At 39.3% G+C, this 22,578-nt stretch overlaps 1 protein-coding gene across 1 annotated transcript in view; it reads right to left on the bottom strand.

Annotated features, from left to right (window-relative positions):
- The window catches only part of SUSD1 (sushi domain containing 1), a 119,120-nt gene that overhangs the window by 49,869 nt on the left and 46,673 nt on the right, over positions 1–22,578 (bottom strand). The window contains exons 7-10 of the mRNA XM_081279303.1: positions 16,424–16,521; positions 15,674–15,860; positions 8,655–8,764; positions 6,102–6,294 (exon numbers count right to left, since the gene is read on the bottom strand). Coding sequence (XP_081135429.1) covers positions 6,102–6,294; positions 8,655–8,764; positions 15,674–15,860; positions 16,424–16,521 — 588 coding nt within the window. The remainder of the gene's footprint in view (positions 1–6,101; positions 6,295–8,654; positions 8,765–15,673; positions 15,861–16,423; positions 16,522–22,578) is intronic.

The following is a 22,578-nucleotide window of genomic DNA, read 5'->3' as shown; positions in this document are numbered from 1 at the left end:
ACCACTAGCTAATTTAATCCAGAAAAAAAGAAAGAAAATAAAAATACAAGGAAGGATAATCTTCGAGAAAGAAGAAAATCCAAACAGTTAAACAGAACTACTTTGTAGGCCACTATGCAAATAAGTTTTAAAATTTAGATGAAACAGGTAATTCTTAGGAAAATCCAATTTACCAAAATAGACCCCATTCAAAAAGTTTAAACAGGGCTGGGGCTATAGCTCAGTGGCAGAGCACTTGCCTTGAATGTGTGAGGTACTGGGTTTGATCCTTAGCACCACATAAAAATGAACAAATAAAATAAAGGCATTCTGTCCATCTACAACTACAAAAAAAATTTTTTTTAAATTAAAAAGACCAGTTTCCATAAAAGGTGCTCCATGCCCAGATTACTGCACAAAATTTGATGAATTCTACCAAACCATTCATTAATTTGGATAGACCAAATGAAACATGAATTGTCCCAGGGCATAACCAATAAAGAAAGCCTTTCAAATTATTATTAAGAAGCAAGGAAAATATTGATCTTTAAATCTGATAAAGATAGCACCAAAAAAAGAGAAAATTTTAGACCAACATTATTTATGAATATTAGTGCAAAAATACAAATATATAATATTTATTTATTTATTTATTTATTTATTTATTTATTTATTTATTTATTTCTAAAGAGGACCTGGGGTTGTGGCTCAGCGGTAGAGCACTTGCCTACCATGTGTGAGGCACTGGGTTTGATTCTCAGCACCGCATATAAATAAATAAAATAAAGGTCCATTGACAAATAAAAAAAATACTTTTTAAAAAATATTACTGAAGAGAATTTTCAACACCACATAAGGAACAATGCACCACAGCCAAATGGGATATATTTAAGGGAGAGAGAACAAGAGCAAGAGGGATAGAGTTCATGCAAGTGAAAAGGGAAATTTTTTGAAATTACAATAAAATTTAAAAGTTACAAGTGAAATTTTAAAAGAATATCTTATAGTTACGGTTCCTCTGCATTGCATTAATAGCTATTGAATTTGTCTGTTTTCTGTTGCTATAGCTGACTACCATAAGCTGGATAATTCCTAAGGAAAAGAGGGTTTACTCGACTCGGGGTTCTGAAGCGTGGCACTGCTTCTGCTGAGCATCTGGTGAGGGCCTTCCTACTGGTCATGGTCTGGAGAACAATGGCATCACAAAGTGAGATACAGCAAGCATGCTAACTGGGGTCTCTCTTCCTCCTCTTATAAAGCCACTAATCTAATCATGGGCTCCCCACCCTTATGATCTCTTGTATTCCTAATTATTCCCAAAGGTCCCACCACCAAACACCATTAAGATGGGACTTAAGTTGGGAATTAAGTTTCAGCGTGAGTTTGTGAGGGAAAGAAAACACTGAGATGCATGTTCAGTCTTGGAGCTTCGTGTTCATACAGATGATTAAAATATGGAGATCCTGAGAAGAATGAGATGAACTTGTTGCCTTCACAGCAGTTAGGATCATTTAGTGGAGGGCTCCAATTCTAAATAACTTATTCATCTTTATGAGTAAAGATAATATTTTTAAAATGCCAATTTCTGTCTTGACCAATCGCAGGTACAATTTTTCTCAAGCTAATGGGTCCTAAGAGAAACAAGTAGATTGCAGATGTGACTCTTTCATCACAGATTACTGGTATATCATCTTTTATTTTATGGAAAAGTATCAAAAACAATGTAAATTATTGATAGCCTTTATTATCTATTGTTTGAACCTGGATAATGAGTACCTAAATCAGTCACCGGGAAAGATTTTTCAGGTCAACAGGGATCTTAAATTGCACATTTGTTAGAAACTCGGCATCATAAATCCACTTTAAGAGTTTTGATTGTGGGGCCAGGGACATTGTGGTAAAGGTTTGCCTGGTATACACGAGGCTCTGGGTTCAAATCCCAGAACTGGGGGGAAAAAAAAGAGTTATGGTTGTGTCAGGAGTGGTGGCAGACACCTATGATCTCAGCAATTTGGGAGACTGAGGCAGGAAGGTAGCAAGTTCAGGGACAGCCTCGGAAACTTAGCAAGACCCTAGGACTTAATGAGACCCTGACTCAAAATAAAAATAAAAAGGGCTGGGGATGTAGATCATAGAAAAGCACTCCTGGATTAAATCCCTGGTATTCCCCCCTCAAAAAAAAAATTATGATTGTGCTTACTTTGGCAGCACATATGCTACAGTTGGAATAATAGAGAATATTAGCACAGTTGCTGTATAAGAATGACATGAAAATTCATGAAATAATCCATATTTTATTATAGTTAGAAGAAATAAGTTCTGGTGTTCTCTAGCACAGCAGGGTGAATATAATTAAAATGCATTAAATACCTCAAAATAGCTAGAAAAGAGAATTCTAAATGTACTCACCCTAAAGAACATAAAATCTTAAGGTGATAGATATATTAATTACCCCAGGTGGATCAATCATTACTCAATTATTACATGAATCAAAACATCAAATTGTAGTTCATAAATTTGTACAAATATGTGTCAATCAAAAAAATGAGAAGAGTGTGGGATTTCTAGGGCTTTATTCCCTTGGAAAAATATTCTGTCCTCTCTTTTCATATTTTTTTTAAATTTATGAAAATTATTTTAGAAATATCTAATTGCATGCAAACCACTGCTAAAAGGAGCTAAAAAACAAACATGGTTTTATATATAAATGATAAGGTTCTAAAATCCCTAATTAGAAATAGTCTAAATAGAGAGTTGGCTTTGCAATCAAAATATTATCAGAAAGAATGGCTATAAATCCACTATTCTGAAAGCAAAGTTACTCTTTTTATTTCTGCTCTATAAATAGCAGTTATCATTTTGGTTATCCTCGATGTACATTTTGGGAGCAGTTTATCTTAGAAAGAACAGGAAGATAGAACACTCTCAGAGACTGGGAGTTTGTTATTTTTTAAAAACTCTTCTTTAGACAAATTTGGTATCTGGTTAGAACCACTATGAAATTTTTCAAGCTAAAATTATGTGACTACATTATTATATGGAGACGAATTTGGGGGGCTCAATCATCCATTCACTGGAAGATAATGCCCTGGGCTCAAACTTCCAACACAAGTGGGTAGCCTTCTACTCAAGCTCAAGTTCTTGCTATTCTTGTGCCACACAGAATAATGCTCCCTGGGGATTGTGAAAGGGAACAGAATGACTCAACTTCAAATTTCAATTGAGAGAAGCAATATTTAGGGAACACTGCTTGAAAGAAATGGCTTCCAATCATACCCTCCAGTAGTCTAAAAGCCCTGGACCTGGTCCTGGGTCAAGCCGGATCTGTAGGGGGGCAGGCATTCCCAGCGCATCTTTCCTTGAACACCCACGCTGAACTGTGCTTTCCCATAATATAATGAGCCATGTGGGCAGGCAACATAGAAATCAGACATATAAACCCCTCACAAAATGCTGTTCATGCATCGTCCTATTTATGAGACCCTTGAAATCAGAAACGCCTATCTGATCTTCGTGTTAGGAAAAATATATATACTTGTGAAAAACACTGCCACGTTATAACATTATGGACAAGGTAGCAGCTCTCTTTCTGACCAGACTGGTAGAAAGCTTACATCCAAATACGTGAACCACCAATGAACAAGCAAATGGGTTATAAGGATATAAATTATTCTTAACCTTGTTCTTATTTCTTTTATGTTCCTGCCATTTTTTACCTTTTTTTCTTTAGCTTAGACTTATAACCTATTATCTTTTATGTTATATACTCATATGAGTCACTTAAAGTTTTTCTTATAAGTAGGTGGGATTTAAATATTTTTATTTTTAAAAATTACACATTTAATATTAATGTAATAAATTACAAAGGAAAAGATTAGTAGATTTGATTACATAGAAATCTAAATGATTGGGGCTGGGGTTGTGGCTCAGTGGTGGAGTGCTTTCGTAGCATACATGAGGCACTGGGTTCGATCCTCAGCACCACATAAATGTAAAATAAGGATATTGTGTCCATCTAAAACTTAAGAATAAATATGTTAAAAAAGAAAGAAATCTAAATGATTTATATCAAAAGCATCGTTTATCAAAATTAGAAGAAACTGTAAAACAGGAGAAATGTTTGACATATAAATAATAAAAGATTGATGTTTTAGTACATGAATAAATAGTATGTAACAATAAGAATACAACATTTGATAAATGAAATAAATACGGTAAATAGATCAATCAAGAAGTCTGGATGTTGAAAGAAATGAATTGAAGGAACCTAAAAATAATTTGAATTGCTTTCCTAACATAGACTCCTGGGACTAAAATGGACTCTTCCTGTCCAACCTCCACATCACAGAGGTCAATTACCTTGCTCCAGTGTGCTCAAGGTCGCTTACTTAACCTGTCTTCTCATTTCCATAAAGGAAAGGAAAATTCCCTACTCATTAAACCTCAAGGAAGGAACAGTAAATATGTAAGCTGACTGATAGGAGGCTATCAGTGGGTAGAGTCCATATATCACAAATCACTGCCCAAACAAGACACAGACTCTTGCTCTCTGGAACTTGCATTTGCCCAAGTACAAGGGGCACTGCATGTATCTCCAGTCTCCAGGAAGTAACAGTCTGCCCACTGTCCCTCTCTCTGTTGTTCAGCCTAAGGCTGGGTGGGAAACCTAGCCAAGGCTCCCTTGCAGATTCAATTGCCCATGTACTTAAACCCCCTCCTTCTCCAATGTAGCTTTTACCTGAAACCTGTATTAGGGTAGTTCCTGGGAACTCCCCCAGATCAATAAAGTGGATGCTTTATTTCTCATCTCATCCTGTGTAATCTCAGGTGAAAGGAGGGTTAAGACTCAGTTTCTCCCTGTAAAAATGTGGATATACTGACCAGGATGTGGAATGTAAAGACAAGAGATGCTGCGGGAGAGTGGAACACCCTGGGGAGAATTGGGGACTCTCGGTCTCTGCAGCTGGAATGCAGGAACTGATGAGGTACATATCTGACTATCAGGAAAACTTCACCAATCAGGCAACACAGTTATAACATGCAGGCTTCTTATACATGAGCAGGTAGAATTATTTTAACTACCACTTTTCCCCCTGCCTTTTTTTTTTTTTTTTCATCATGTTCCTGCCCATGAAGGCCTTTAAATTGCCCAGAAGTAGCTAAGATCTATGTGGTTAGTTCAAAGTTGCTCAAAATGTGGGCTAGCAGTCTCAGCAAGGCCTGGAAGCTTGCTAGAAACAAAAATTGGGGGTGCCCACCCCAGGCCTGCTGATTCAGAACCTCTGTAATGGATCCTGGGAACCAGTATCTTAACAAGCTACTCAGACAACTCTGCTTACTAACGCCTGAGACCCCCATGGAGAACATTCGTGTCTCATGCCTTTCAGAGTCTTTTGAGTGCAAAGACCAAACTGTCCACCCGAGACAGCCATCCAGAGCTGTGGCAAATATGAGAGAAAGATTCAGGATCAGAGCTGGCCCTGCACTATCCTGCTGTTTTCCTTCAAAGGGACAGGCTCTTGTGGCTACCTGGAAATTGGGTGTTTGTTATACCCCAAGATTCAAGAACAGGAGAAATGGTAGAGATTCTTTGTCCCTTCCCACTAGGGGGAGCTGTGCAGTTAACATAGCCGGCCTCCATGCAGCTTCCTCAAAAGGCCACAAAGGAAGTTTCCAAGGTGCCTGACCTTCACACTCTCTATCTATGTTGAGTAAATGTGCTCACTTATGGCCCAATCAGGGAGCCTCTTGGTTCTGCTGGTGCCAGGCACAGTAAGCTCACATTTTTTATCTCCTGGAGGTTGGTTCTAGTTATACATCCCTGAGGTGAGGAGCATCTTAAAGTTGGGGTGAGTCATAAAAGGCTTTACAGAATTCTCAATCTAGGACTACCAGGGATCCCTGGATAAAGCAGTCTGTTCCCTCTATAAGCCAGAACCCTGTGGGGAAAGGGCTAAGTGGTAGGGTTAAGGTATCCTGAACCCCAGCCAAAGCTGGTAGTTTGTTAGAACTAGAACACAAGTCTCCTGATCCCCATCCTCCAAGCTCCCCAACACTGTACAGTTCAATTTACATATTTACCTTGTCCTGAGGTACAAAAACAGGAAGTCATCTCCACCTACCTGTTGGTGCAGTTGTTATCATTATCTGTACTGAGTGCTGCTCAGGAGAGCTCAGGAGGGTGATATTCACTGTATACCGGGTTGCCGGGTACAAATCCAAACACACTTCCAGAACTCGTTCCTTCGTTGTGAGGTTAAAAGATGTTGCGTGATAAAAGTTATCCAGATACCATCTTTGACCCAGAACTTTAAACTGCCATGAGATTAAAAGAAAGCGCTGCATTAAATTTTCTGTTGTCTTGCAGATGTCTAGACTATAAGCAAAATGGAGACAAAGCAAGAAAGTTTCATTTATCTTTACCTATTGAGAATTATTTTTAATACTACAGTGAACTAAACTGGGAATGTACTTACTAGAGTTATTTTACCTTACCCATTGAATTTCTCTCTCAACCAGGTATAAGACTATGACTAAATTGCATAACAGACTAATCTTGGATGAATAAATACATTGCAGAATAATAAAATCTCTTGATGCCCACTCAAGTGAAAAGGACTGGACTAGAGCTATTGGGCAAAAGTCTTTTGCTTTCTTTTCACTGTAAGGAATCCATAGATGAGCTTCACAGTCCACAGTACTTAAACTTTTTCAGGACTATCTCAGATTTTGCAGTAACTGTACAATGGGACTTCAGCTGTTCCTTCCCATTAGAGCTCTAGTGAAAAGCTTTTCATCCACAGAGTCATTCACCACACGTACTGCTAACCAATCACACTTGACTCACCGCCACTCAAGCAGCAGATAGAGTTACAGGGGAAGATCCCAGAAGTCAGATGATTGGCCCTGGGTCAACCAGTGCATTTTATCTGGTAGAGACCATGGGTTTAGCGTTGGCATTGATGCCAGTATTCCTGTCTATCCTATCCTTCACCTCTCCCCATCCCTGTCAATCACTCTCTTACCCATCAGTCTTCCAGGTCATTTAAGACCTTGACCCATGGTTCATAAGGATTCCTTTTGCCCCCAACTCCTTGAATTCTCCTAAATAACTTAAGTGTCCTCATAGATTAGCCATCAAAATGTGGCCTCAGAGTTCCTTGAACTTGATGCTATGAACTTCCTCCACTCCACTTCAGTCACCTCGGAGCTGCACCCCCGAGATCTCACAGAACCCTTCTGGACCATTACTGGTGACATATAACATGTGCTCATGAGTGTTTTGACAATAAGTATATTGTCTTGTGCAAATTGCTTTGGAATGTTTACTTTTTTCCTTTGGACTTAATTAAGACTGTTTCACATATTACATAAATTAATCTTTGTCTAACACATTAAAAACAATCTTGAAAAAACTTTACTTTTCAAGGGCTGGGGTTGTGGTTCAGTGATAGAGCGCTCAACTAGCACATGTGGAGCACTGGGTTCATTCCTCAGCACCACATAGAAATAAAGGTATTGTGTCCAACTACAACTAAAACAAAATATTTTTTAAAAATTTTTTACTCTTCAGTCACTTTGATAAAAGTCATTTATTTTCTTAACCAAGTAGTTGGTTAATGGTCCCAGTCCATTCATTCAATAAACTTTGCTTTCTCAACTGATTTGAAAAGAAAAAAAAATCACCTTCATCATATATTAAGTTATTTGGGTGCTGGAATATATTTCTAGGTTCAGGGTTCTTTCTAATGTGGAAATTTGAATCTTTCACTTGCCATTTAAAAATTCTTTGCATAGATATCAAAATAAAATTCAAATGCAGAAGCACAGCATACAGGGCTTCTCACATGGGGCTGCTGCTTAGACTCATTTCTTCTTACTGCCCTTTGCTTTCTCTATTACCCAATATCCTACTCGACTCACCACAGCACCCTCTTCACCCTCACCCCAGTTCTTGTAACTGTCTAATTCCTGTTCATTTTTTATGACTCAGCATAGCCTTTGCTTCTTGCTAAAAAATTTTTCCTAGAGACACACGTGTGCATACACACACACACACACACACACAGATATCTCCCACTTCATTCTTTATTTTTTTATCAAAGTCCTCATTATACCATGATGTAGTTGCCTGTTTATTTACATATTTGTTTGAATTGGAACTTCCAGGTCCTAATAGATGATATTCTTGGAGTAATCATTATAGAATAAATACTTAACTTTAACTTAATACTTACTGCTCTCTGCCAGATGATTTGCTAGTCACTAAAAATGATAGAAAAGTAAAGCTTAATTCCTGTCTGAATCAACTTATAATTTGACTTATGTTGTTAAAAAAAATAAAGTTAAATGAGGTCCAATAATCATGCAACGAGTTCCTTAAATATCCTTGTCCAAATATGAATTTGATAGTAAGATAACCTGTAATTTTTAAATGCAATAAAATAAAATATGAGTGTGAAATATTCAGGCAGGGGAAATAATAAGTCACTAAATACAGTGTCTTTCTTTCAATTCAGTCCCTCACATCCATCTCATATCCATCTCTAAAAAGAAAAAGCACAAACTGTCTAAAACTTTATTCCAATAATTTTTAAATGCTATGGATCATCACTTGGAGATCACCCACATTTTTAAGACCATTCTTTGACAGATAGCATAAGAGATCTTCTTACTTGGTACATTCTTTCTGATCCAACTTTCCTAGAATGCCTGTTCAATTTCAAACAAGTTTCATTAAATACTGAAATATTGAAAATTCCATCATCTTCTAAGAGATCATCTTCTAAAAGACAAGAGAGAACACAGGGAAAGGTTGCATCATTTTAGCAAAACATATCATGGCTAAGGACAGGTGAGACTCCCAACACCTTCAGAGAGCTGGGAGGGCGTATAAAACCAGGAAGGCCATTCACTCAGGCATCAGCATGCTTAGCTTCAAGTCCTGGCTCTACAACTTCCTAGTTGTATGAAAAGCCAAGTCCCTGAACCCTTCTGAACCTGTTTCTCATTGGTGAAATCCAATAATCCAGCTTGCTTTGTTATATCATAGGCTGTTGAGAGAATCAAATGAAATATTTAAATATCACTGTAAATTAATAAAGCTGTGCCCTTTTTAGAAAGTTAATCGGATCACTTGGATACTCCAGAGTAAAATGTCATGAAGATAAGCAGACAAGTAAGTAGCCAGAAAGTCTGAGAATGAGGAAAACGGTGAATAAAAATCAAAGATCCTGGATTCAAAGTCTCAGGGCAGGTGCTTTTCAACCTAGGAAATGACCAGCGTAGATAACCTGACAGGAAGTACTTGTTCTCAGAGAAGTCGGTCTATCAAGAGCTACTCAGCTGTGTTCACCAAAGGCCATAAAATAATCAGAAGGCAGACTTGTTTCAACCATTGTACAGAAAAAGTCATTTCATCCCTCTGGCAGTTGAATCCATTCCTGCAATGTATTATTTTATTAATGTAGTAAAAAAAAAAATACAGGTTTCTTATAACAAACTAAAGAACTCACAGAGAGTCCAGGAGTAACATGGTAATTTTTAAGGAAAAGCAAATTTCCTAGTACACAAGTCTCTATATTTTCTGTCAATGAGAAAAATATGCTTGTTTTTTTTTTTGTTTGTTTGTTTTGTTTTTTAATTTTTGTTTTATGGTTCTGGGGATCAAACCCAGGGCCTCACCAGAACTTCATCGCCATCCCCCAAGAAAAAGCTGAAATGTCTATCAGGCAGAAACTATTTTATAGCTACCTTTAATATGTATTTTTCACATGGGGAATCTCTGCCACCTAAAGAGGTATCAATGATAACAATAAGTTATCCTAGTCAAAATAGGGACTGTCCACAATATTTTCAATATCACTAACGTACTCAGCAAAAGGCAATCAGCTGAGAGAAAATATTCCTGACTATTATTGAAAAATGTATAAATTTGGTTATGAGAAAGAATTTGAAGACCTATCATAAATGCGCTTCCTTACCTTTCCAACTTTTCTTTTAAAAATTTCATAAGGATATCAGAGAAAAAATAGCCACATGGATGCATATGATTTTGAAGGATACCAGATGTATATATGAAAGAAATATATGTTCGTACGTAAAAAATACCACATAAAGTCTGTGCACAAACAGTACGTAAGCAGTTCTGTCTGCAGAGCTCCCACTCAGGATGATGCTCACATTATACAGCCACTACAGTCTGAATTCAGGGGAAGATGGAAGCATGAAGAAAGATTTCCATTTCCCACACCCACTCCTAACAGATATGACTGAGAATAAGTAAAAATGGGTCAAAATTTGCATTCAAGTTGGGAAGAAAGGCCAGTCATAGGCAGTCAGGGCAAAAAAAAAAAAAGTACATAAACTACTATTATTATTGCTAGTAATAATTTCTTAGCACACTGGAGATCAGTAACAAGGAAGAAATTCCAAGTAGAGCCCTGGGGACCTGCAGGTTCCACTGACAGAAAGCCTGGGTTGACAAAAGAGATGGGCCTTCTTCCTGCCTCAGTGATTATAGCTCCATAATGAAGCCAGGCAATGCGGAGCTGGCCCAAGGCCAACAGTTTACCAATTAAGATAGCAAGTTGCCCAGATTAAAGCTCAGGCTGTGGGCTTTCATGCTGCTGCTCCCCAAAGGAGGCTGGCTCACCCAACCAACAGTGAATTCTTCAGGAGGAGATCCGAGATAAGCACATTAATATTATCCAGGAAAAGGTGAGATCAAAAGAAATGCCATCCATCTTATTATGAGGGAAATATCAGACCTAGACAGAACTTTCATCTTCCCCAGACAAGTAATCTAGAAGCCACTCCCCCTGCAAAAAAAAATTTTAAAAGGTGGGGGGTACTATGAAATGATTCTACTGAGGACAGGGAAGGAGGGGAAATCATGTTTAGGGGACAAAGAGTGAACATACTTCTGGGGAAAAAAAAATAAGGAAAGTGATGATAGAATTAGGCAGCAACCATTTTGTACTTTTCATTAAAACATTTAAAAATGGGGGCTGGGGATGTGGCTCAAGCGGTAGTGCGATCGCCTGGCATGCGTGCGGCCCGGGTTCAATCCTCAGCACCACATACAAAGATGTTGTATCCACCGAAAACTAAGAAATAAATATTTTAAAAAAAGAATGATCAAGGTCCTGGGTTCAGACTCCAGTACTAAAAAAAAAAAAAAAAAAAAAAAAAAAAAAATTAAAAATGGATTTCAACAAGAGAAAAGGATGACACAGAAAAAGAATGTGACAGCAGAGGAAAAACTAGTTGAAAGAGGCAGAAATAAAAGGGGAACAAGATGAGACCAAGAAAAAAAAAGAGGAAGTGAAAGTGCGACATCAGAATTCAAAGTGCATTAGAAATGGCAATGATGAGAAATGCCAATCTATAAATGCACTGAGTATATAAATGTATAGAGAAAACAAGCTTGCTGCATATTCCCGGAAGGCAGAGGAAAAACAACAGACCTTACAAAGGAGGAAATGGGAAACCAATGTGGACAGACAGAAATTCCACAGTTAACTGGAAAAGCCGAAAACAAAACTTAAAAAAAAAAAAAAAAACTATAATCAGAAATTTAATGAAAGAAAATGTTCCTAGTATATGGATAAACCAAAATAAAGATTAAAAAATCTTACAGGGTAGTAGGAAAACTCAGTAAAAAAAAAAAAAAAAAAAAATGAACATTTATGTCCCCGACAGACTAACATTTCATGAGGAAAGAGATTCCTGTCTCTTCCCTATGGAACTCCCAGTGCCTACAACGATGTCAGACACAAAATAAGTAGTCAATAAACACTTACCAGGCACATGCATAAACAATTAATGTCTTGAATTTTACTGTTAATATACTGCTAATTATGATATCCAAACTGAAAATCAGATTGCTTACATAGGATTAAAAAAACAAGAGAGAGAGACTGGGGATGTAGCTCAGTAGCAGAGCTCATGCTTAGCATGTACAAGGCCCTGGGTTTCATCCTTACCACCAGGAAAAATAAAAAGCTCCCTTTTCAAAGCTTTAAATTCCCAAAGCCAATGTGAACTGCTTTCAGAATCCTGAAAACAAAGGTTTATGTCTGGAGAATTTTATCTTCAATCAGGCCTTATTCACATGCGAAGGCAACAACAACAACACAAAAAAAACATTCTCAGATAATTATGGGCTCTGAAAGTATCCTATTCCCTCAGTGAGGAAAAGACAAAAATCACCGTTCAAATAGATATATAAAAATAGAGGAAAAATACAAAAAAGTGGCATTAAAAGATTGGCAGTAAGCACTGAAACTATTGAAACACATACCTAGGGACTGGGATTGTGGGTCAGAGGTAGAGCGCTCTCCTAGCACAGGCAAGGCCCTGGGTTCATTCACCATATAAAAATAAATAAATGAAGATATTGTGTCCAACTACAACTAAAAAATAAATATTAAAAAAACCCACATAACCTAAGCTTAGATAACTGCTGTAAGTATTGCTATAAGTCAATATAGACTAAAGAAGCTGAAAATAAAATGCCATAATAGACCAAAAAAATAATTACAACAAAAGGGAGAGGGGAAGGAATAAAAGCAAACAGAGAGGCTGACTTCCCTGTCTCCTTCAGGGAGAAGTTAATAATATTTTCAGTCTTAACATTAGTAATCAGAAATATGCACCCAATTAGGGTTTTCTTAAAAGTGTGGTCAATTGTAAAGTAGAAGCAAAATCTGTACTACCTGACTCATTGAAAAAGAAATTTGTGTAGCAAAAAAGAAAACAAGACATAAAAAGGTAGCCTTAAAAAAGAAAATAATAATTAAAAAAAGAAAATAATAATAAGATGATAGAAGAAAAGGAAATCAGGTCACAAGTAACAATAATTCGAATTAACTGATCGACTCAAAAACAAAAGCTTTTCTGGAAAGGTTCCCAGCATGTGCTAACTCCTAGAGTTCACCTATATCAATGTGATCCATGAGCCATTTGCTACTAGTGAAAGAATGTGTAATTAAGGTAGGTCACAAACACAAATATCATAACATCAATATGTGTACAACAAATCAATTAGAATCTCTAAGAGAAATTGAGAAAAATGACCGTGTAAGAAAAAAACAAAAACAGAAGTCCTGAATAACCTTTTTAATAAAGTTGACTTAAAACTAGATCTTACTCCACCCTCCACTCTATCAATCAGCAACTACTGAAATGACAAAACTTGGCCAAATAGTGAGGTCCAAGAAAATGTCAATCAATCCCCCAAAGCATATAAAAATGTAATAAAACTAGAAATTAACAATGAAGTGTAAAAATTAAAAAGGGAAAAAAACTACCACTTGTATGACATAATTATAATTAATTCTTCAATCAAAGGAGAAAAATCAAAATAGCAATTATATAATGCTTTGAAAGTAAGGGTAAAGAGAATATATATTAACATTCTCATAAATAATTCTTCAACCAAAAGGAAAATCAGAATAACAATTACATCAAGCTTTGAAAGTAAGGATAAACAGAATATGAATCAATGCCTCAGGGATTCTTCGAAAGCTCAAATCCAGAAAGAAAAAAAAAAACATTAAGGACTTTTATCATCAAATAGGAAAGAATGGGGGTAAATTGAATTATGTATTCAACTCAAGAATTCAGAAATAGAACAATATAATCAACTTAAGGGAAGCATGGAGATGAAAATAATCAAGGTAAGAGAAATTAACAAGTTTGAAAAGGAAAATACAATTTTAAAACCCAAGAGTTCATTCTTCCAGAAAAGAAAAGTGTAACAAGACAACCCAAGAAAATCAACTTTTAAAGAGAGAGAAAAAAAATTAAGGATCAGTGTAACCTGGAATTATGTAACCTATAGCCCCAAAGGAGTTGTAAACAAATATTCCATATGCCATTCTGCCAATATATTTAAAAATCTCTACCAAATGAACATTTTTGGGGGGGGGCGGTAACTGGGGATTGAACTAGGGGTGCTTAATCACTAAGTCACATCCCCAGTCTTTTTGTTTTTAATATTTTAGTTGTAGATGGACATATTACCTTTATTTTTTTATTTTCTTATTTTCACGTGGTGCTGAGGATCAAACCCTCATACTTGCAAGGCAAGTGCTCTACCACTGAGCTATAATCCCAGCCCCAGCCCCAGAACTTTTTATATTTTTATTTTGAGACAGGGTCTCACTACATTGCTTATGGTCTCGCTAAATTGATTACAACCTTGCTAAAGTGCTAAGACTGGCTTGGAACTCACGATCCTCCTGCCTCGGCCTCTGGAGGCACTCGGATTACAGGCATGTGCCACCGAGCCCAGCCCAAATGGACATTTTGAAAGAAAATTTAAATTATGGAAATGGACTCAAGAAAATCTAGGAAATATAAACTGACCAAAAATCTTGGGAAAAACTGACAAAGTTGTCAAAGAAACATTTTCTTAACGAGGTGAAACTTTTATGAGCAAATGTGTCCAACTTTAACCAAAGGGAATCAAACAATGGAATGTGCAGGACTGAAGGGCAGAGAATGACAAATTTATAGAACAGACATAAACAGAGAAAGATGGGAAACGTGGGATGACGATAGAGACGTACCTTGCTCCCAGCTGGGATGCCCCAGTATAAATGCTAATTCTCACTAGATGAACTTGCAAATTTAATCCAATTCCATTTAAAATTTCAGACAGAGGAAAGCAGTCCAAAGACATTAAATAACTCAGCTATAATTGTGCTTGTTCTTAAATGGTTGCAGAGTTAAGATGCAAAATCAGGTCTATCTGACCCCAAAAACCCTGTTTTCTCCAGTGAAAGTCACTTGAAGAGGTAATCAGATATTTATAAACAAGCTGACTGAACAGCCAACTGCTATTCTGACTCACAGTGACAGGTAAGTTTCAAGTCCTGTGATGACCTTTTAAAGACATCCCTGTAAATCCATAGCAGTTCATTAATTTTGTAGTTTCTCTAGGTGCATATTAATTTTATGATATCTTTCCTATTATTTACTTAAAAAGAAATTATTTTATTTTATTTCTCTATAGATGCTGAGAGGTCTAGCCTATGTGATTTCAGAGTTGCTTTTACATTATTTAGGTTGACAGACTTTCAATGTCACCTCCCAGTACCTAGCAATATCTGAGGGTTGAGGTAGTTTTTTCTAAATGAGTTTGTAGGGATTGATTGATTGACTGATTTTACAGTAGAATGCATTTTGACATATTGTACACAAATGGAGCATAGCTTCTTATTCGGAGGTAGATTTTCTTAAGTGGGACATCAAACAGCTAGTTAACTCCCCCAAAATAATAAATAATACCAATGGTTTCTCAAGGTATGTGTATAAACCTGTCTTAATATTAAGAATTCTATAAAAAAAAAAAAAGCTTACTGTAATTGTCACAATGCTGTTTTTAAAAAATCCATGTGACAAGTATGCTCCCTTTGGTCTACTCCTCTCTTCTGCTAACAGTGACATCTTATCGCTGCCTTCACTTTTCAACTCTGTAGGAACTGAATAGGAATCTTCCTACTAGACCTGCTATGGTTCTGACCCCTGAAGTAACTATACACACACACACACACACACACACACACACACACACACATCTCAGAAAACCAACAGAAACTCTCCTGCCCAGTACATGCTAAAGCACATTCCCGGCACCCTACACTTAGCATTTTTCTAGAGGAAATGAGACTTCGCCTCCACCTACCAGCTGTCTGGAAACCAAGGATGGCAGGCACAGAGTGCCTGGGAGGGGCTGTGGAAATGCTCACGGTGTAGTTGGTGCCTTGGTACAGGTCAAGGCACGTTTCTGGGGTCCTGCTGTCTGTAGTCAAGTTGACTATCTCCTCATGAACTGATCCCACAGGGTCCAGCCGTTGCCCTTTTATGTGTATCTTTGAGAGAGAGGAAAAGACAAGAGACCCCACTAGGACACTGGTCTGATCAACTAAGACTCCAGCAGGGAGGACAAATGGTCAACCTCAGCCATCAGGTCTCTGATGATGAGGTCCGATCAGCCCAGTAATCAATAAACCCTAAGAAGCAACCTAAATGAGGAATCTCTCTAGGGAGTGCCACGCTGCCTGCAAATAATCACTGGTAAAGGGAGGAAGTCACAACCCCAGGGCCGCTGGCTGCATTCTGTCACCAACTCAGCAGATGTTTCCAGGCTTGCTCTGGGGAGAGAACACGAGTGCTTGGAAATAGCAATAAGGATGACACCAACTATAAAAGCAGCCCCCATGTTTACATCCTGTTGAATGACAAACAGATTAAACCCAAAGTACAAAATAATAAAACAATCGAGATATCTTAAAAATTCCAGTCACCTTTTAAAAATGGCAATGGGATTGGAAAGCAATTAGACTGAGATGTTCTTACAGAACCAAGTCCTTCTGAGTCATATTTCCCTAGGTTACCGTTCCTGCCCCAGCAGGAAAATGATCATTTAACTTACCACGTACACGATCTCTGAGTTTACTCTTCCTGAGCTCGTTTGCCACCTCACACAAGTGTTATTAAACACTGACACTTCATTAATCTCTGTGGGCTTTTCTAGAATAGAAAAAGAGAGTCAACTCAAAAAATGCATCAACAGACTTCAGGAAAATCCTAGTGGTGGATAGTTTATCCGTCCAGCTGGTGTCTCTGCCCATCACCAATCAGGCTCTGACTCTGATCCCGTATCAGCGATCTAAGCCACTCCAGACCGGTCACCCAACTTCTCTTCATCAGGAATGAGTCTGGCCCAGGAGAACATTCCTGCTTCAGGATGGAGAAGAGTTCCAACCTGCGATTAGTCCCACAGGCCACTGGATGCCACTGGCGTTCCACTCAGGTAGGATGGAGCAAGGCCCAGAGCTGTCCTGACCGGAATCTCCCCTACACCTGCCCAGGTCAGATCCACGTCCACTTGCTCATCCCAACTGAGTGGTGGAACCATTCACAAGGGGGCAATGACAGTCACCACCGATCCTTAGGAGCAGCTTGGGGTGAACTAAAATGAATTCTACACAAGGTTCTGGTTACTCCTGGGACTCCTTCAACGGGAACTAAGTAATCCTGGTCAATTAAGAAGCCATGATTTCTGCTTCTCTTAAGTACTCTGAACCTATTCCATCTAACAATTCTGGTAATGTGGTGAAACATTAGGGATTTGGTTCTCTGAGGGAACAGTTTCCAGTGGACCGGGTCAACCAATGACCTAGGAAGTAGTTCGGATGGGGGTCAAGGGACATCCAAATGTTCATTTCTTTAAAATCAAAGTTCCTGAAGAGAAGCAAAACTATCACTACTGTACATGATGTCATCTTTCTTATACAGAGAGAACCCTAAGGACTGGACTGTCCTCAGGCAGAACCATAAGGCAACCTTACCGTCGGCTCTCCTTCTTACCCTCCCTTCCGATTCTTGGTCTACACTCCTGGATCCTTGAGCTGCGTTTCCAATTACATAATAAATATCAGCCCTCTACCTCTGGCTTTGTTTTCCAGGAAACTAAGGCAAGATCCCAATCATGAAGAGTGAGAAAGGTAAATTCTTCATTCCAAAAAAATTAACCCCTCAACTCGGCTCTTATTCCTTCCTTCTACTAAATTTCTTCTCAGGCTCCAAGTGGGAAAGAAAGCCTGAACCTCTGGCATGCATAGGGTCAATTCATTTTTCCCATACTCATAACCAGTGCCCAGTGTGGATTGCCCGAGTCTAGTGATCTCTCTGCCCATTAACTATTCTATATCTCTACTGAATAATTCCATCCCACACTACCTGGATTCTATGCTCCACATTACCTGTTCTTGGGTAAATGAGAATAAATGGAGTCTGAGAGAGATGATAACAGGCAAACTCCTACAGAGATACCAAAGGATCACCTATGGTTGTTAGAGTTTGGTTCTGGAACATCTCCCAAAGACTCATGTATCTTGGCTTGGTCCCCAGCTGGTGGCACTATTGGGAGGTGGTGGAAACTTCAGAACATGGGGCCTAGTTAGAGGAAGCAGGTCACAGGATGTGGCCTTGAAGAATTTATTTTGTTCCCAGACCCTTCCTTTCTCTGCCCACCCCAACCTCTCTTTTATCCCCCTCCCACTCTCTCCCCTCCAACTTACTGGCCACCATGAGATGAGCAAGTTTGCTTCACCATGCTCTCCTTCATGATTACAGCCTTACCACAGGCTCCCCCCCCCCCAAACAGCAAAGTCACATGATCATGGATTGAAGCCTCTAAAACTATGAACCTAAATAAACCTTTCTTTAAGTTGATTTTCTCAGGTGTTTTGTCACAGTGACAGAAAGCTGACTAATAGCTGTCTAAAGAATTCCTGGGTCTCTACATATCCCCAAAACACAGATTATGTAAAATCAAAGAAATATTCCAGTTTTGGAGATGGGTAACGTAAGGATACGATGACCTTGTCAGTTCACCTCCGTGGGTAACATAAAGATCATGTTGGCACCAGTCTTTTGTCAGCCTGAACAAGCCCTAAATGTTCCTGGCTCCTTCCTCTCTGCTGCCCTTCAAAACCCCAGAGCCCTAAACTTTAACTGTGCTTCCTCAAAACCCTCTAATGCTAATCACCACCTGATCTAGAAGGAAAAGAAAGTATCTCACCCCTCACCTTCTCTCTGAGTTGCCAGTAAAGCAAATTTCCTTCTCACTTTGGGTCCCTCGGTCACCCACACAGAGATAAGGAATTTTCTTCCTTGTCCTTCCTTTTTGTTCATTCATTATGACAACTGAAGATGACATCTCAAAGACGCCATCTGCCTCCACCTGTGCCACACTCTGCACAGACGGGACCCAGATATGATCGTAGAGATGTCAGTTTAACAAAAGCAGTTTAACAAAATTGGATGGAGGTTCTCTTCGGGCATCTATAAATCAGTTGGAAACACCTCTTTACAAACATGTCAGATGCTAAACCTCTATATTAATGTTCCCCTTTTAAAAGAGAACCCTTGAGGATATTTGCCCTTATTCCTATAGTACTAATGAAAACATTTCTGGAAGTCTCCTTTGGAACTGCCTCTAGGGCTCTTCATTCACTATTCACCACTAACAAAATGGCCTCCCAATGTGCAGCATCCTACCTGCCAACCACTGGACTGTGAACACTAGTCCTTCCCTTGAGGATCACAGTGCCTCATGGAGGAAGAAGACACGAAAGTAGGTAAGTTGCAACTCAGAAGTATTATTACAAAGCTGCACACAAGTAACACAGGCGTAGAGAAAAAGGAAATCCACTCTCAGTGGAGGACCTGGGAGACGAGCTTCCTGGTACTCATGACCCTAATGAGAAGACGGAATAGCAAGTCTGAAGCCCGGGACAGCAAAACGGGCATGGCATATTCAGAGTGAGAAAGGGAAGCCACATCACTGAGGAGGAGGAAAGATGGGAAGGGAGGCTGCCCGGGGAGCACAGGATCACTCTGGGAAGACGTTGCTTGCCAAGTTAAGTACAGACTCACTTCTCTGAGCAATAGAGAGCTAAAAGCAGGAGAATGACAGGAACATATGTTTCTTAGATGACTCGAGTCCATTTTGAAGGAAGCACTAGAGCACAGAAGAACTGGAGGTCACAGAGAAGGAATATAATGCTATTTACTCAGTGATTCCCAAGCATCACACATAGCTCTTGATAGACTTGATCTCACATTCTCAGCAGTCAAAAGAAGCAAGAGTTAAAACCAGAACAGAGAACATACATCAGATATTACCATGAACCAGATACTGTGCAAAGTATTTCAATTTTCAAAGTAACCCCATGAGCTAGACATTGTTGTGCCATTTTATAGACCTGAGGTTTAGGGATGTTAAGTAACCGGCCAAAGGTCCTAAAGCTAGGAAGCAGGCGAGTCGGGAGTCTTAATTAGATGTCTCAGACACCACAGCTAGGAGCCTTGACTTTGAAGCTGCTCGGCCAAGAGGTCAAGAAATGGAATGAGGGCACTTATTACAAAAACAAGAGGCAATTCTGAACGAGAATCAATATGAGGTGAGAAAGAAGGAAGCACGAGGAGGCTAGGCTGCCGGCCAGCCTTAAGCTCAAGCGTCTGAATGGACCTCCTTTTACTGCTCTCCTAAGAAATACAAGAGGGGGCAGACTGGGCCTGTGAGAAACAGAGGAAGGAGCCCTGGTGAGCCCTGTTGCTAAATCTGAGGTAGCTGCTGACTGTTCAGACTCCAGAGCTGGGGGTCTGCAGGTGTAGCTGAAGGCAGAGGTGCAGGTGGGACATCCAGGTGGTCCAGAGAGGACAGTAGCAAACAAACACCAAGACCCAAGGGAGCCAGGGGAGAAAGGGCGATGCAGAAGAGATGAAGGGGCTGGCCATGCAAAAGCGGTGTCCAGGAAGTGGAGGAGAGAGAGGAAAAAGGAGAGTCTCTCCCTTGAGGGTATCTCCCTTCCTACTCCACAACCTCCTCATCCCAACCTGAGTCAGGTTGTCACAGTCTTGGAGGCAAGGTCTACCTCTCTGTCCCTTTACCTGTGGCTTTCTCCCCTGCTGGCGTGCCCACAGTGTCATGACCAGATCTGAGGTTTGACCTTGGGTAGAGGCAGGTAGAGCAGGCCTGTCCAGCCGGAAGACATTCAGGTCTCAATGGCTTGAAAAATGAAGGCCCTTACAGCCTCCAGTGGAACCCTCATGGAATTTGGGGAAATGAAGCCTCAATGGGTGAACAAATATGCACTTTGGTTTTTCTTTACTCTTGTGTTTGGGGAGGGGGTGTATAAACACACAATGCACCTATGTGAAATAAGTATTTTGATATTCTGTTAGAGTCTAATATTGCTCTGTGTGTGCTACTTATCACATTTGTAACTAAATTATAATGCAGTTCATTTTTTTAAATGTCTATCGCTCCTGAGCGAGGCTTTACAATGACAAGACCATGCTTATCTCTCCATCCCCAGACCCTAGCACCTTCCTTAGACATAGACAATCAAAAAATATATGTCGTCTGGTTGGATGAATGAATAGATGAATGGATGGGTGGATAATCAACAATACGAAAGTTCTGGAAAGGTTAAGAGGAACGAGGACTGAAACTAGAACATAGATTTGGCAGTTAGGTGGTCATTAGGAACCTTGAAGAGAGAAGTGGGATTCCTGGATGCCCTTGTGTCCCTTCAGTAAGCTGACGAAGAGGAGAGGAGGACACAGAGATGGTGGGCATCGACCACTCTTTCAGAAGTCCCCTGGAAAGTCAGGGATTCCATTCTATATTCTTTTTCTTTCTTTTTTTCTTTTTTTTTTTTTTTTTTTTGGAAACAGTAAATGGTCATTCAGAATTCACATGACTCAAAATGATGGTCAAGCTCAGTGCCATCTCTAGTTGAAACAGTACCTGACTGTAAAGATAATATGATGATCTTCTAATATGACTCACAGACCACTTCCAAAGGCCATCCCCACACAGAGAATCCAATGCATTTTGATAATGGCAACAACACTGAAATCAGGGTACAATTTTCCAAGGTGATTACCTCAAATAAATGCCTGTTTGGCCATACATGTCTTAACATGTCTTTTCTTTGAGTCTTAATTTAAAGTTAGATAAAAAGGGTAGACATATCATGGCTTAGAGTAGGGTTTTCCAGAAATGCATTACACACACTCTAGAATGATTTTTGGTAGCACATGAATAAATTTTTATATGTTCACTGTGTATTGATTTTCATGCATACTAGAGAAAATACACCTCATTCATCAAACACATGACATTACAAACACCAGAAAGTACCCTTTACCTATACATTTAAGTTTAAAATATAAGTTCTTTTGCTGGATGTGATGGTACATAACTGCAGACCCAGCTACTCCGGAGGCTCAAGTAGGAGGAGACATTATCCAAGTGAGCTCAAGACCAGTCTGGGCAACACAGCCAGACCCCATCTCAAAAAGAAAAAAAAAATACACACACACAAATATATTTAAACGTTATTTTAACAAACCTATCAAGTAAATGATGGTCTTACTATGGAAAACATGATCAGGATAGTATGAAAATGATTCAAGCTTGGGAGACCCAAGTATAGGAGAGAGAAAGAGAGCGGGCTTTCAGGGTTTATAGACCTGAGTTCAAATCCTTGACCATTTGCTAGTTATTGAATAACCCTGTGAAAACTGCCTGACCCTTTATGAGTCTCAGATTACTCATCTGTGAAACCAAACGAATACTTCACAGGGTTTGTCTGAGGATGAAACAAAATCAAGCATTAAGGTCCCCAGGAGAGCCCCAGGCATGTGAGCTGGTGCTCAGTCAGCAATGCCAATAATGTTTGATGGTCCAAACACTCTTCACATATTCAGACACAATCAGCCATGTGGCTACTTATAGGCACATCCCCATTTATTCCAGCTGACCTTTCTTTTCCATCTGAAATGTGCAAGGTTGCAGGTGAGCGTTCACTGGGCTAGAGAGGAGGGTCAACAACCAAACAGAAAGAACAAAGGTCAACAAAGGTCAGCAAAGGCCAACAAAGGTGCTGCAGCCTTGGCCGCAGCACCCAGAGCAGGTTAGGGGCCACAGAGAGGATCCTGGCAGAGGAACAGTCTGTGTTCCAGTGGAGACACCACTCTCTTGAGAGCATGGAGTGAGTAGCGTCAACC

This window comes from Spermophilus citellus (genome assembly GCF_964194105.1).
Source record: "Spermophilus citellus genome assembly, chromosome: 2".
In the NCBI taxonomy this organism is placed as follows: domain Eukaryota; kingdom Metazoa; phylum Chordata; class Mammalia; order Rodentia; family Sciuridae; genus Spermophilus; species Spermophilus citellus.
This window is presented reverse-complemented; position numbering and strand designations above follow the sequence as displayed.